The following is a 12,889-nucleotide window of genomic DNA, read 5'->3' on the forward strand; positions in this document are numbered from 1 at the left end:
GCTCTACTCTAAATCTACCATTGCTGAAATAGCCCAGCACCTAATTCGATGTGCTACTTGTGTATATGAATTTCAGATTGAAACATTTTTCTTCAAATTATGTGCAAATTAGAAAACCATCTGAACCATTCTATCACCCAATGGCAGCCTGAAAACAGTAAAAACAACAGCAGGGGGAAAAGGAAACATCTTTAATGTGTAATTTTCTACAATACAAATTACTTTTTCAAACAACAGTACAGAGTGGGTTGTAGCTTTAACAAATTCAAAAGCTTCTCTTTGGCATAAGAGTAGCTGTAAAATAATGCAACAAAACACATTGACTGTATTACAAAGTACTGCTGATCTATGTTTAAAACCCAGTAACTGGGGTGTTGGTCCATTACGGCGGTGTCAGGTCCACAGACTATCTCCTGTAGCGGTACCTCTTGAAGTGGAACCACAGCTGGAAGATCCCGTTAGCGAACTGACAGCGGAAGCCGTGGCGGTGGGAATACTCCCACTCGCGGTTTACGATCTTGAAGGCAATGTCCTCGTACGGAGGGCCGGCGTGGAACCGCAGAATCCCGAAGTCCTTGTTGTCCGGACTGGGCTCCAGGAAGTACTGCGGGGTGGAGCGCTTGTTGATCAGGTCCGGGTAGAAGATGTTGAACTTGTAACCCTGGACAATCTTGGGCGGAGGGTTGTCGAAGTCGTAATGCGTCTGGTTGTACTTGTTCCACTCGAAGCCCGTGTGGACCCTGTTGAAGAAGCGGGGCTTCCTGGGCCGGTATTTGTCGGCCCACAGGTACATCTTCCCTGTGATGGGAAGCTCCACGCTGAACTGGGCCTCGTCGTTGCCCATGCCCTCTTTGGCGCGACGTACAAAGGCGTCTTCTGCGCTCTCACTGGCATCACCTGATAACAGAGTGAGAGAGGATGTCAGAGATGGACAAAGCAATGGTGACATTAATACAATTCTGTGTGCAGATCAGAAATGAACCATTTTTTTTGCCCCCCTTGATGTAATTTTAGGGGCATATTGGTTCTTTAAGTGGGCAATTTTATTGAACTATGAAGTAGATTTGAATCACATATTGGCAAATAAACACTCAATTACCAGATTTTTTTTAACTTCTCTCCCATTGCTGGAGACTGGCAGCAGCCCTCACAGTAGACGATGGTGCTGTTAACCCTCTCTTTGTATCCAGCCAGTCCATCTTCCACTTTTTACAATATTGATTGTTTTATTTTTTATTGACATTGGTATTTTCTCCTACTGCTAGCTGCGTGGTGTCAACATGTTCTGTTATGTGCTCAGTTGTTTTCTGATCAAAAAGGGCTCTATTTTTCTGGACCAGAACGCACTGGAAAGAATTGCACGGTCATGGGCTCCCATCAGTCACCTACGGTGGCCCACGGGGGACAGTAGTCACATGTGTTACATGTGTGAATACTGATAACAGATAAACAATAAACAGGATGAAAGGTAAACGGGAGTGCTTTTTGGGGGCTTATTTTTGACCTTGTGTGTGTGTGTGTGTGTGTGGTCTCATACCGGTGACCTGCAGCTGTCTGCGTGCCAGGTGCAGCCTGTGTGTGTCCTCTTCTGGAGTGATGGTGTGCGTGTCCAGCGGCAGCTCGGAGGACGTGAGCAGCGTGGGACTGTAGCGGCCCGAGTCGTACTCCGCCTGGCTCTGCTGTATCAGATCCTCCTCCGTCAGCACCGCCTCCACCACCTCGCCCTTCTCCTCCTCGTCCTTCTCGCTACCCTTTTCTTCTGCATCGTCATCTTGCTTTGCCTGTCCCGCCGTAGATGTGGTCGGGCGCTCTTCCTCATCCTGCTCCTCTTCTGTTTCTTTGTTCTCGTTGGTTGCGGGGGAGGAAGAGGACGGGCCGGGTTCTTCTGCAGCGGCCTCTCGCGCTCTCTCTGTCCTGTTGCAAAAAGCATGTGTGTTTGCATTTTCATATGGAGGGCAGCCAATCCATCCTCAAGTATTTGCATTAGTGTTTTATAATACACACACACGCAGGATAGTGTGAGCTGGAATTTGAAACCCCCATATCACTGTCATCTGCAAATATGAATAACAGACTGAGCCACCATGTATGTCTCACGTTGAGGATGTGTGTAGTGTGTGCGTGTGTTTCCAGTGAACTTACTCAGCTTCCTCATCCTCCGGCTCCTCTTTGATGATGGGGAACAGAGGCTCACTCTCCACTCCTTGTTCCTGTTTCAGCTTGAACAGCTTCTGACGCAGCACGTCCTGATGTCTCTCTCTCAACCTAAGACACAGAGAGATTATGTCATCACACAATTTTTAACTGTTATATTTGTTTCACTAAAGAAGCAATAATCAGATAGGGGCATAATTGTCAGCTAGCGTTGCATAGCAAGTTAGAAACTTCTAGTTAAAGTGAGATCGAGTGAGAAACTTCAGCCTCGGTTTAGACAAGTCCTGAACAGTGCTGAGATATAGATCTTGCTAAATGATGTGTCAAACTAAAATGCAGCCAATATACAGGATACTTAGATACACAAACACACATTCAACTGAACCCCTGCAAAACAACTGTTAAGAAAGTGATCAGCAGTCACGTCCGTTATTATTTGACTAGCTGACTACACAGCAGTGACACAGTGAGGGTTCCCACATGCGTACCTGGCTCTTGCCATGTAGACCCTGACTTGCTGGAGCAGACTCTCCCAGTAGCCGATATCGAGGTTGGATCCTCCGGCCCGTATCTTGGTCTCGATGTTCAGGTGCAGCGCCTGCAGCTGGCTGTACGTCTTTCCTTTGAACACCATCTGGACGTCGGTGCTCACCGACGTGTTGATGCCCTCGCGACGATCACCTGCGGGTCAAAGAGATGGCGTGAGAAAAACAAACAACTGATGAATCACATTAGTGCAGATGCAGATGTAAGAGAAAGTCCTGTTACAATACAGCGGGAGACAAAGGCAACCAGAATAAGGAACTAGGCTGATATAACACATGAGAAAATGATGCTTCTGGGTACCTGGTCCTTTCCCTGAGGCCTCCAGTTTTCTGAGTTTACTGATCTCGTCCTCAGTGATGGTGGTCATGTCTCTCCAGAAGTCCACGTTCTTCCCTTGCTCCAACTCCATATACACCTATTAGTGCAACAACACACAGTACATAAGCCCTACTCAGACTGCGTTCGTTTCGGGATATCTGTAATGTTAATGTCCAATTTGAATGGGACAAGAGATCTCTGCAACCAGTCTGCTTCATTTATGGATTGCCACCACCAAAAATGTGCCAAATGTAACTCCAGCTGTCGGTGACGTTTTCGAACAATAACAACAATATAGCATGGCTGCAAGAGTGAAGACAAGTCGCAACGGGACCAGAGTTGAGACTTTGGGTCTGATCTCAGTTTGAGGTGAACACGGATCTCAAGTGCAATTTGAGCAAATGGTCCTTTCCCAAAGAAAATGGCACAATATTCACTAACAATCTCAGGGATGTCAGTTTGGTCAGGACTAGTTTTACCTGAGGATATTTTTACTGGATATTTTACAGGAGGTGAAAAAGGGCAGAATTTTTAGAGGCATGGGAACACACAGATTAGTACAATACTAAAATCTCCATCAATTATTACATTACCCTGCCTCCCTCCTTTTACAACACACACACACACACACACACACACACCTTAATGTCCTCCAGCAGATCATCCATGTCGGTGACTGTAAGCCCATTGAGGAAGGTGTAAGGTTCGTGCATCTCGACGGCTAGATCGTCATCTTCTGCACTGATGTACTTAGCCAGCAGGTCTATGGGCTTGGCACGGCCGTCACGGATACGAATCTTAGACCTACACACACACACAACACACAAGGTTTATAAGACAATGCATATGTTAAAGAATTAGTGTAGGAGCCTAGCATATAGGGACGCAAACTGGAATTGTGCTCACAAATGGTTTCAACCACTACATGGAATTATCTGTGACAAAAAAAAGGGGGAAGCTGCCACCAAGGGGACAACACTGGTTGATGCACGCTAACCGTAGTTTGGCCTGATGCAGGTGGAAGTTGTCTTCCTGTTCAGCCCAGGTCTTGAAATGCTCCGCCTCCTTCTCTCTCTGCAGCATCTCCAGCTCCGTCTCTCTCATGGCCTTCTCTCGCTCCCTCTCCAGACGCAGCTGTTTCACCTACACACACATTAGGTATGATTTAGTATGTTTACAGTGGGCTCTTAATTTAAATATTTCAAGTATGAGCAGGCCCAAAAGGAATCTGCAGACACCGTTTTAATAAATACTGTGTCTGCAGATACACGTAAGAAGCAAAAAAGAAATGCTTTACAGAATTCATATTTTTCAGCCACAAATACTACAGGTAGTAAAGCAAGTCTGTTCCTCATAATTGCACAACATTATACTGATGCACACTAACCGTAGCTTGGCCTGGTGCACTTATAGAGCCACACAGTAATACCAACCAACCAAGAAAAATACCCCATGTCTTACCTTCTGCAGCTCTCTGCGATTCTCCTCCTGAATGCGTTTGTTCCTATCTTTGAGGTCTTTCTCTCCAAGATGGCCGATGCCTTTCTTGTCCAACGCCTGAGCGCACACACACAAAACCAAGAGTGTTGGATTGGATACAGACACACACCAATGCCTGCAAAAATAAAAAGTGCATCAAAGGCTACTGCAAGCTGCTCTCCCACTCACCTTCTGCCACTTGAACGTGCCTAACAAGTTGTTGTCACCAAAGGGGTTGTCTGCGTTGGTGTAGCCCATGTACTCCTCACTCCAGCCCATCTTCTCTCTCTTCTTCCTCTCCTTGGCCTCTTTCTTGGCCAATCTTCTGGCCCTCTTCTCCTCGGGGGTCTCCAGAGCTTTCAGCATGTCTTTCTGCTTCTTCTTCTCCTCCTTGTCTACGTGCCCGGACCCTTTGCCCCCCGGCGACCCTCCGCGGCTGTCGCGCTCCGAGCCCGAGCTGTCAGAGGAGTCGGGCGAGCCGGAGAGAGGCCTCCTTCTGTCCCCCTCGCCCCTCCCGCTGCTTCTCTCTCTCCTCTCTCGCTCCCTGTCCTCACTCCCCTGCCTTCTGTCTCGGCTTCTGTCCCCGTCTCCCTGTCTCTCCCGGTCTCTGCTGTTGCTCCTCCACCTCTCCCTCTCTCTGTCCCTCTCCCTCCTCTGTCTGTCTCTATCTCTGATGGGACTCCCTCTGTCAGGGCTCCTCCGTCTCCTCCTCTCTCTGTCGCTGCTCCCCCCGCGGGACTCAGAAGGGGACGGAGACCTTCCTCTTCTCCTCTCCCCTGGAGCTTCTCTCCGGCTCTCATTTTCCTTCCTCCTCCCCAGTTTAGGATCATCTGAATCAGAACTGAGACAAAGATAGCGAGTTGCATTTTAATTGATTGAGCTCTTCCTGCTGGTACTATATCACAACAATCATAAGGATTTTTGTCGAAATATATAACGATATGGCTCACGTATGCAAAATCACATGTTAAATAAATGAATGTTCATCCCAGTGAGGTTTTAAATAAAATTTGCTTGTTATCATCAGTTTAGACAGCAGAATTGTGTGTCATGATATCCAAAAATCACCATATCATCGCGATATGATTCCACTGAAAGACGATAAACGATAATATTGAATTGTTGCCCAGCCCCACCTGCTAGCAGTCTTGGCTAATTAGTGCCTAGGATAAACTAACAGCTAGCAGACAGCGATATTATTAGATACCTGGATGGATCCCTTGATCTGGTCGTGGGACGGTGTGCCCCTCGTCTCTCCGGGTCGCTCCTGGAGCCGGGATGGTCTCTGTGTTGAGGCCGATGTCGGCCAGCAGAGCCGCCGCTGCTGCTGGAGTCTCCGCTGCCGGACCGTCCACGTCTCCGGGCGTTTCGCTTCGAATCCGCAGACCGACTGCGACCTTTCCTTTCCTCTGGAGATCGTGATCTGCTCGGTTTGGTCCGGTTCCTCTGCTCTCGGTTCCGACTTCGGGACCTAGACCGGGATCGACGACGCTTTCTCGGACCCATGGCGAACTTTCCTTATTATTGGGTCCGGTTTGCACTCCGTCGCGTAAATAGGAGGTAACAGTTAACGTTAACGTTTGAAAATATTAACTGATTTCACAGTACTCAATCTTGATATGGATTTGCTAAAACAATAATAAAATGATACCAAACTGTACTTAAAACTCTAAAACAATTATTCTTATTCAGAACATTGCGTTGGTTTCTTCGATTTCAGAATTATAACTCAGGCGAATGGAAAACCACCTTAAAGGGGCTTGCCACGACTTATGGCGCAGGTTGACGACGTCACGACGATAGAGGGGGAAGGGAAACAAAATATAAAAATAGCTTTTATTTTTTTTAGATTTGTGCGATTTGTATCACGTTAAATGTACAAAATTTGTGTTTAAATAATTTGACCGTGAAAATGCTTTTCAGAAACACAAACAACATTCGTGTTGACTTGATGTCAGACAACTGGCGAATGTAGTTCTCTAAATTCAGTTCCAATTAAATATTTCGAAAAATAGAGATGATACCTCAAGCTATTTCACTTAATGATATTTCATGGTATACTAAAAGTACTTTTATATGGCATTATGTAGCCTCCTTGTAGCTTTGATGGGGAAATAATCATGTTTATATATGGATAACGGACTACAAGTCCCAGATAGTATTAGGCTCCTCTGCCTGTTTTGAGGGGAGAGGGACTCCTTTCAGCAACATTCTTCTTTACTCAGCCTTCTGTTAGGCAGATATCAAGTGCATTTCTGACGACCGGGGTTGGACATTTTGTATGATAACATTTCAGACCGATAGTTTCAGTGTATCACTTGTTTATCCAACAGTTGAGTCGGAGAAACGGCGAGTTAGCAAATATTCGCGCACTCTCGGGTTCAGCTGGCCGATAAGACAGAGCTTGTTAGCTTACATTAGCCAGCAGCTATCGTTAGATTTACGGCTTATCCGTGGCTGTGGTGCCAGGTCGGTGAACTAGAGCTGTAGGCGCTGTTCAGCCACGATGGTTTGGTCAATTTACCAGATTTTAAGTATTAACTTTGGTAAATAATCTGTTGGACCGTTGAGCAATTCAACAAAACCTTTGTTTGACTTGTGCGCAGCTTGGCTGGTTTGGCCTGTTCATTGTCTCCGAGCGTTGAAAACAAAGAAGGTTTTTTTTTTGTGTTGTCAGACCAGCTGGCTAACGTTGCGAGGCTAGCTGTGTTCGTGTAAACAAATTCGTCAGCTGTCGACTCGAGATAATCTTGAAAGCTTCCTACTTAGCTATGGCGCAACACGGTCCTTCTCATGTAGCCAGTTCACAGAAAGCACTTATGCTCGAAATGAAGAGTCTTCAAGAAGAGCCCGTCGAGGGATTCAAAATAACACTAGTAGACGAGGCAGATTTGTACAACTGGGAAGTGGCTATTTTCGGACCCCCCAACACTCATTATGAAGGGGGATATTTTAAGGTAAGGGCACTACTTACATGACTACACTGTCCCACAGTGTACAATGCTATTTGACATTTTCTTTCTTCTGCAGTACGGTGTGTTTACGTGTATTACACTAATTATTTACCTGTATTTTGTGTCCTAGGCTCGGATCAAGTTCCCTATTGACTATCCATACTCCCCACCTGCCTTCCGTTTCCTCACTAAGATGTGGCACCCCAACATCTACGAGGTGAAGTATTACAGTCAGGGTGTGAGTCTCCTGGACTGGATTATAGAATAATAAATATAGGAACATTGACTACACCTTGTTATGATGGCACTTGTGTCCATATTACTCAATTTTCCCTTAAGGTAACCAATCTGTAATGGTCATATGATGTACCTGACAGTGACGGGAGTTTGTTTGCTCTGTTTCAGAATGGAGATGTGTGTATCTCCATACTCCACCCTCCGGTGGACGACCCCCAGAGCGGAGAGCTGCCTTCAGAGAGATGGAATCCCACCCAGAATGTCAGGTTAGCACACCTCCATTCTTTTGAGCTCTCTTCACGTGGGCCGACATGTAATAATAGCCCCTTTTTTCCGGTCGCCTCTCTCAACCCCACCTCCAAGCTCCACTTCACTTGTTTTTCCAGTCTTGTCCCTCCCCCTCATGCCCTTATCACATGAGATTTGTCTTCAGTGGAACCTCTTCAGAAGTTCCTAGAAACTAACATGAAATCCAAAACACAAAAACACATTTATAAGGCGACCTGCTTTTGGCCCATGCTGTCAATAGACGTCTGTCTTTCTTTGTTGGCTAGTTGTCAGTTATTTCAGAATCAGATCAGAATCAGCTTTATTGGCCAAGTATGTACACATAAAGGAATTTGACTCTGGTTTTTCATTGCTCTCAATGTACTTACACAGAATAAATATACAGCTAAAAACAAGGACAACAAGATGAACAGAGGTAAACCTAAACATTTAACTACTATGTACAAATATATACATATATATATATATATATATATATATATGTAAACAACCCTAGGACAATAGTGCAATGGTGCAGAGTGCAAAGATGCTGGAATAAATATGGAGTTGTTGGTGTAACAGGTTACATTATATACATGAGTTATTACACATTACATACATTATACACACATTATATACACAATCAGATATTGTACAGATGATGATGATGGGGGAGGAGGAGCAGGAGGAAATCCCTGGTCTGGGCCTTTTTTTTTTTGGTGGGGTATTATTAATTTATTTATTTAGTTCTAGACCTGCACAATTTATAGGGAAAACCACTGAGTTTCAAAATTCAAACATTTTCTCTTGCTCTTGGAACAATAGTGCATTATTGTGTATCTGTGTGGATGCACTATTTTCCCCAGATAATTAATTAAGCAGTCAAAGGCCACCAGATCAGGAAATTCCCCATCACTGCTAAAAAAAAAAAAAACTGCACCCTAAACTAACCTGTAATTGAACCCAATTAATGCCCAAACACAAACAAAATATGCCTAATGTTTGGAAAGAACCATCAGAAATACATTTTCTACATGTAACTTGTGCTTTTATCCAGGTCATGTAAGATAGAAATGCTAGGAAAAGAGATATAAAAAAATCTTAGGGAAAAGGGGGATTTATTTCAAAACTTTGAGCAGATTAGAGCAAATGGAGGAAGGAGACATGGGAGAGAGGATATGATTCAGAGGGGAGAGGGTGGTATTTTTGTGAGAATATTTGTGACAAAAACTTTTCTTTCCAGTCTGTCATGAATATGCGACCCCAGGAGCAGCAAAACTGGGACTAAATTTGATCAAAATATTGTAGAGCAAGTCAGCTCTGGTGAACAGTCATTACTGCCCTATGGAGTTTAGAACTTGAGTGAAGAGTTCGTCCCGCTGGATAATACCTAAAGTCACACTGTTGTACAGCTCCACTGAGAAGCTATGACAAAGGAATGGAGAGATAATTGGCTTGAGTGAGAAAAGCACTAACAGATTATGGTTACTCTTAAATTGAGTGCTATTCCCCATTGACTAATCAAATAAAAAAAAAAAGAAGCTTAATCTGTATTTAAAATAGCCAAGTCACTGTCTTTTGAACAAACATTATTTGTGACAGTGCCATAGCCAGTACAGTTTGACTTGTCACTCACGTGTGTGTGTGTGTGTGTGTGTGTGTCTTCAGGACCATCTTGCTGAGTGTGATCTCGCTGCTGAACGAGCCCAACACATTCTCTCCTGCCAATGTGGATGCCTCCGTCATGTACCGTAAATGGAGGGACAGCAAGGGCAAGGACCGGGAATATGCAGAGATCATCAGGTGAACAGTCACACAATATCAGCCATTCAAACTAGGGATGAGACGATATATCGCAGTACAAAAATGTGACAATACATATTGTGGGCTTAGGAGTGTAGACTAACCATGTGTATATATTTTTTCATGTTTCCCTCAGGAAACAGGTGTTGGCCACCAAGGCAGACGCTGAGCGCGACGGTGTGAAGGTGCCCACCACCCTGGCCGAGTACTGCGTCCGCACCCGCGCCCCGCCCCCCGACGAAGGCTCCGACCTCTTCTACGACGACTACTATGACGACGAGGACCTGGAGGACGAGGACGGCGACTGCTGCTACGACGAAGACGACTCGGGCAACGAAGAGTCATGACGCGTTTGAGCTGATTTGACCACGCCCCCGAACGAGCCGACATACGCTACCCCTTTTCTGTCAGGGTTGCCAGATATTATAGGTCTGCAACCAAGAAAGATTTGAAGCCTCCCACTTTTTAACCGCTGAGAAGAGATGTTTTTTCCTTAGCCTCTGAATTCTCTTCAGAGACCGAAATCGATGCACCGTTGAGGAAGGGCCTGACCCGGTAAGATTTGCACCAGCACAAACTTTGCACCTGATTTTGCAAACTATTTTCATTATCACCTAAAAACCTTATTTTGAGAAAAGAACTTCAAACTATAGCTATGTCTCATTGTATTGCTCAACCCCCCATATAGGGTTCTGTGGGTTTAATACCACTGTCCAAAACCACCAACCTTTGTACTGGTGCAAACGCTTACAAACCGTGTTCAGTCTCTTTCATATGTTTATTTCCCCAATCGCAGCTGGGTCTTGCTCACCAGTAGTTGGCCTCAGTGACTTACAGAAGACTGAAGACTTCAAACAGCCTGTTTTTTGTATGTGTAAATGATGCACTGCAAACGTACGTTGAATCTTACATTTCCAAGGTGCACAAGCTGTCTCGCTTCTATAGGAAGGGACCCGAGTCGTCACGGGACACTTTTCTTTTTTTTCAAAGCTCTTGTGCATGCCAGACCATCTTGGAAGCTTTTTGTTTCTTTTACAGGTGGACTCTTTACCGACATCGTGATCTTTTCTCAGCTCAGTCTCAACAGACTCGTGATGATGGAGATCCCAGAGAGAACTCAGTCTGGAGGACCTGCTGGCAAACTTGGACAATGGGGTCAAATCTTCATGTGAACATTGCGGCAACATGAAACTGAATTTTGCTGCGGGCCTCTGGCGATAACCGTTGGATGTGTTTTATCTGTCATTTGAGTGTGGGGTTTTGTTATTTGAAGTAGCTCAGCTGAAGAGTTGCCTATGATGATGAAGCTTATCAGGGGGGCAGAACTAATTACAGATCAGTGGCGCGTTTCTCCCCAGGTCCCCCTCTCCGGGCGGCCTGACGGAGCCAAAGACCGAAAGCAGTGTAAAAGAAAGCCCAAAACATTTTACGACGATGAAACGATGTTTGCTGTATTCTTGTCTATGTTCACTGTTTGCTCTCTTGCAAGCTTTGTTATTTTTAGTCTCTTTCTTTGGTTAGACATTCTGCCTGCGATCTTTGCTTGAGAATGATTTTGAATTATGCGATGAGGTCATTGGGTTGGTTTGGCAAAAGGTTTCTGTTGGAAAAATTGTGTCTGTCGAAAAAATGTCGTTGCAGTATCAGTCGGGATTATTGAAGCTTTTTGGAGAGAGTCCCCGGAAGTGAAAAAGAAAATGGCCGCCATGTTTTATTTGTAATGACTATTTATTTTCGTGTGCTGGTGGAGGGTAGACAGGTGATGATATGATTTTGAGTGTGTGGGTGTCCTTTGTGTGTATTTTTGCATCAGCAATATTGATTGTTTTATTTACTCAAATTGGACTTCATACTGCAATTCTCAGGATAATTAAGTATGATTAAAAAAAAATTAAGACAAGGAACTATTTTACCCTTTAGGTGGTCTTCAGAGTTGGTTTACAGCGTCAACAGGAACCATAACTGATATGCACATGTAGCTGTATGGATGATCACCTTATTGTTTTATTTACCTGTGTTTTTTTATTTTTGGCTATTTAAAACCGAAAAATAAAGATTTATCGGAAAATTATTTAGCTCTGAGTCTTTTAATTAATGTGCTGCTTGGTTTAGATTTATCATTGCTGGAGATGATGTCTCCTCTGTACTATACATAACACTCATTTACTACAGCCTGTTTCAAAACATTATTAATACTCACTGTATTATTAAATATTTGTCCTGTTTCCAGGTACACTTTAGTTCATGGTGGCTGGAAATTTGACTACTAAGCAGAAGAAAATTACTAAAATGACTGAAATTATACAGCTTTGTTTTTCATTATTATTATAAATTAAACACCCAGTACACAGAGACCTATGTGTTATCAAAGAATGGTTCCCACACACACAAACTCCAACTTAAAGTTTTATGACAAGCATTACTGTTCTGCTTCTCTTGTCTTGCTTCTCTTGGACAGATGGAATACTTTTGAAAATGAATCTTTTACATGCATATTGGGCGTTTCAGTTTGTTACTTGGTCTTCTTTTGCTTATGGATCAGACGTAAACTGCAGTAGGAGATCCACAGATATTGCATTAAGGCATTGCATTACTTGTTTTTGATGCTTTTGACAAACTATTAAACACAAAAGAAAACATGGCCTTGTTGCTTCATTGCAGCAAAGGGCAATGTGTGTTGCAACATCTATCTAGCTATATTAATTTATTTTTTGCTGGTTATTTTATTTGGTCGTTTTACCCATCTTATTTTTTAAAATTTCACTGATACACTTGCTGTACATTTGTTCTGTTCAATATGCACATTTGTAATTTATTTGCAAAGGAAAAAAGGTGTATGCTGCATTCAAGTCGCATGGGAATAACAGTCGTAACTACTTGACGGTTCAAATCAATGACCTGAATAGTGGGGATTAGGATTAGACAGTCTAAATTAGGCATTACAACAAATATATCATCAAAAATACAAACATCAAATATCAAAATAAAGACCAGTAATTACAAAACACTGCAATAAAATACATAGAAAATGAAAAGAAAAACGTGTAGGAGTCAAATCACCTCAAGTTGAGAAAAGGGAAATGTCGTTTCTGATCTCGTTTACCTACGAGTTGGAAAGGAGGGAAGAAGAG

At 43.8% G+C, this 12,889-nt stretch overlaps 2 protein-coding genes across 2 annotated transcripts; one reads left to right on the top strand and one right to left on the bottom strand.

Annotated features, from left to right (window-relative positions):
• Window positions 1-187: 187 nt before the first annotated feature.
• Window positions 188-6,026, bottom strand: cactin. The gene is made up of 10 exons (XM_071922093.2): window positions 5,705-6,026; window positions 4,687-5,338; window positions 4,480-4,575; window positions 4,016-4,161; window positions 3,660-3,822; window positions 3,001-3,115; window positions 2,643-2,835; window positions 2,143-2,265; window positions 1,538-1,914; window positions 188-897 (listed from the first exon to the last, which is right to left on the bottom strand). Exons 1-10 carry the CDS (start codon window positions 6,001-6,003, stop codon window positions 407-409), a joined length of 2,655 nt encoding a protein of 884 aa, XP_071778194.1. The 5' UTR covers window positions 6,004-6,026; the 3' UTR covers window positions 188-406.
• A 668-nt stretch (window positions 6,027-6,694) lies between these two features.
• Window positions 6,695-11,829, top strand: cdc34b (cell division cycle 34 homolog (S. cerevisiae) b). The gene is made up of 5 exons (XM_071922094.2): window positions 6,695-7,454; window positions 7,582-7,668; window positions 7,857-7,954; window positions 9,624-9,758; window positions 9,895-11,829. Exons 1-5 carry the CDS (start codon window positions 7,269-7,271, stop codon window positions 10,103-10,105), a joined length of 717 nt encoding a protein of 238 aa, XP_071778195.1. The 5' UTR covers window positions 6,695-7,268; the 3' UTR covers window positions 10,106-11,829.
• The last annotated feature ends 1,060 nt before the right edge of the window (window positions 11,830-12,889 follow it).

This window comes from Centroberyx gerrardi, chromosome 13 (assembly GCF_048128805.1).
Source record: "Centroberyx gerrardi isolate f3 chromosome 13, fCenGer3.hap1.cur.20231027, whole genome shotgun sequence".
NCBI classification, from domain to species: Eukaryota; Metazoa; Chordata; class Actinopteri; order Beryciformes; family Berycidae; genus Centroberyx; species Centroberyx gerrardi.

What these genes read in the sequence shown, in the direction of transcription:
- cdc34b (XM_071922094.2), top strand. Translation starts at nt 7,269, where the DNA reads ATGGCGCAACACGGTCCTTCTCATGTAGCCAGTTCACAGAAAGCACTT. An exon ending in AATCCCACCCAGAATGTCAG is followed by an intron (nt 7,955 to 9,623) that starts GTTAGCACACCT and finishes GTGTGTCTTCAG; the next exon opens with GACCATCTTGCTGAGTGTGA. An exon ending in GAATATGCAGAGATCATCAG is followed by an intron (nt 9,759 to 9,894) that starts GTGAACAGTCAC and finishes TGTTTCCCTCAG; the next exon opens with GAAACAGGTGTTGGCCACCA.
- cactin (XM_071922093.2), bottom strand. Translation starts at nt 6,003, where the DNA reads ATGGGTCCGAGAAAGCGTCGTCGATCCCGGTCTAGGTCCCGAAGTCGG. An exon ending in GGCCTCAGGGAAAGGACCAG is followed by an intron (nt 2,836 to 3,000) that starts GTACCCAGAAGC and finishes TTTGACCCGCAG; the next exon opens with GTGATCGTCGCGAGGGCATC. An exon ending in CCGGAGGATGAGGAAGCTGA is followed by an intron (nt 1,915 to 2,142) that starts GTAAGTTCACTG and finishes TTTTTGCAACAG; the next exon opens with GACAGAGAGAGCGCGAGAGG.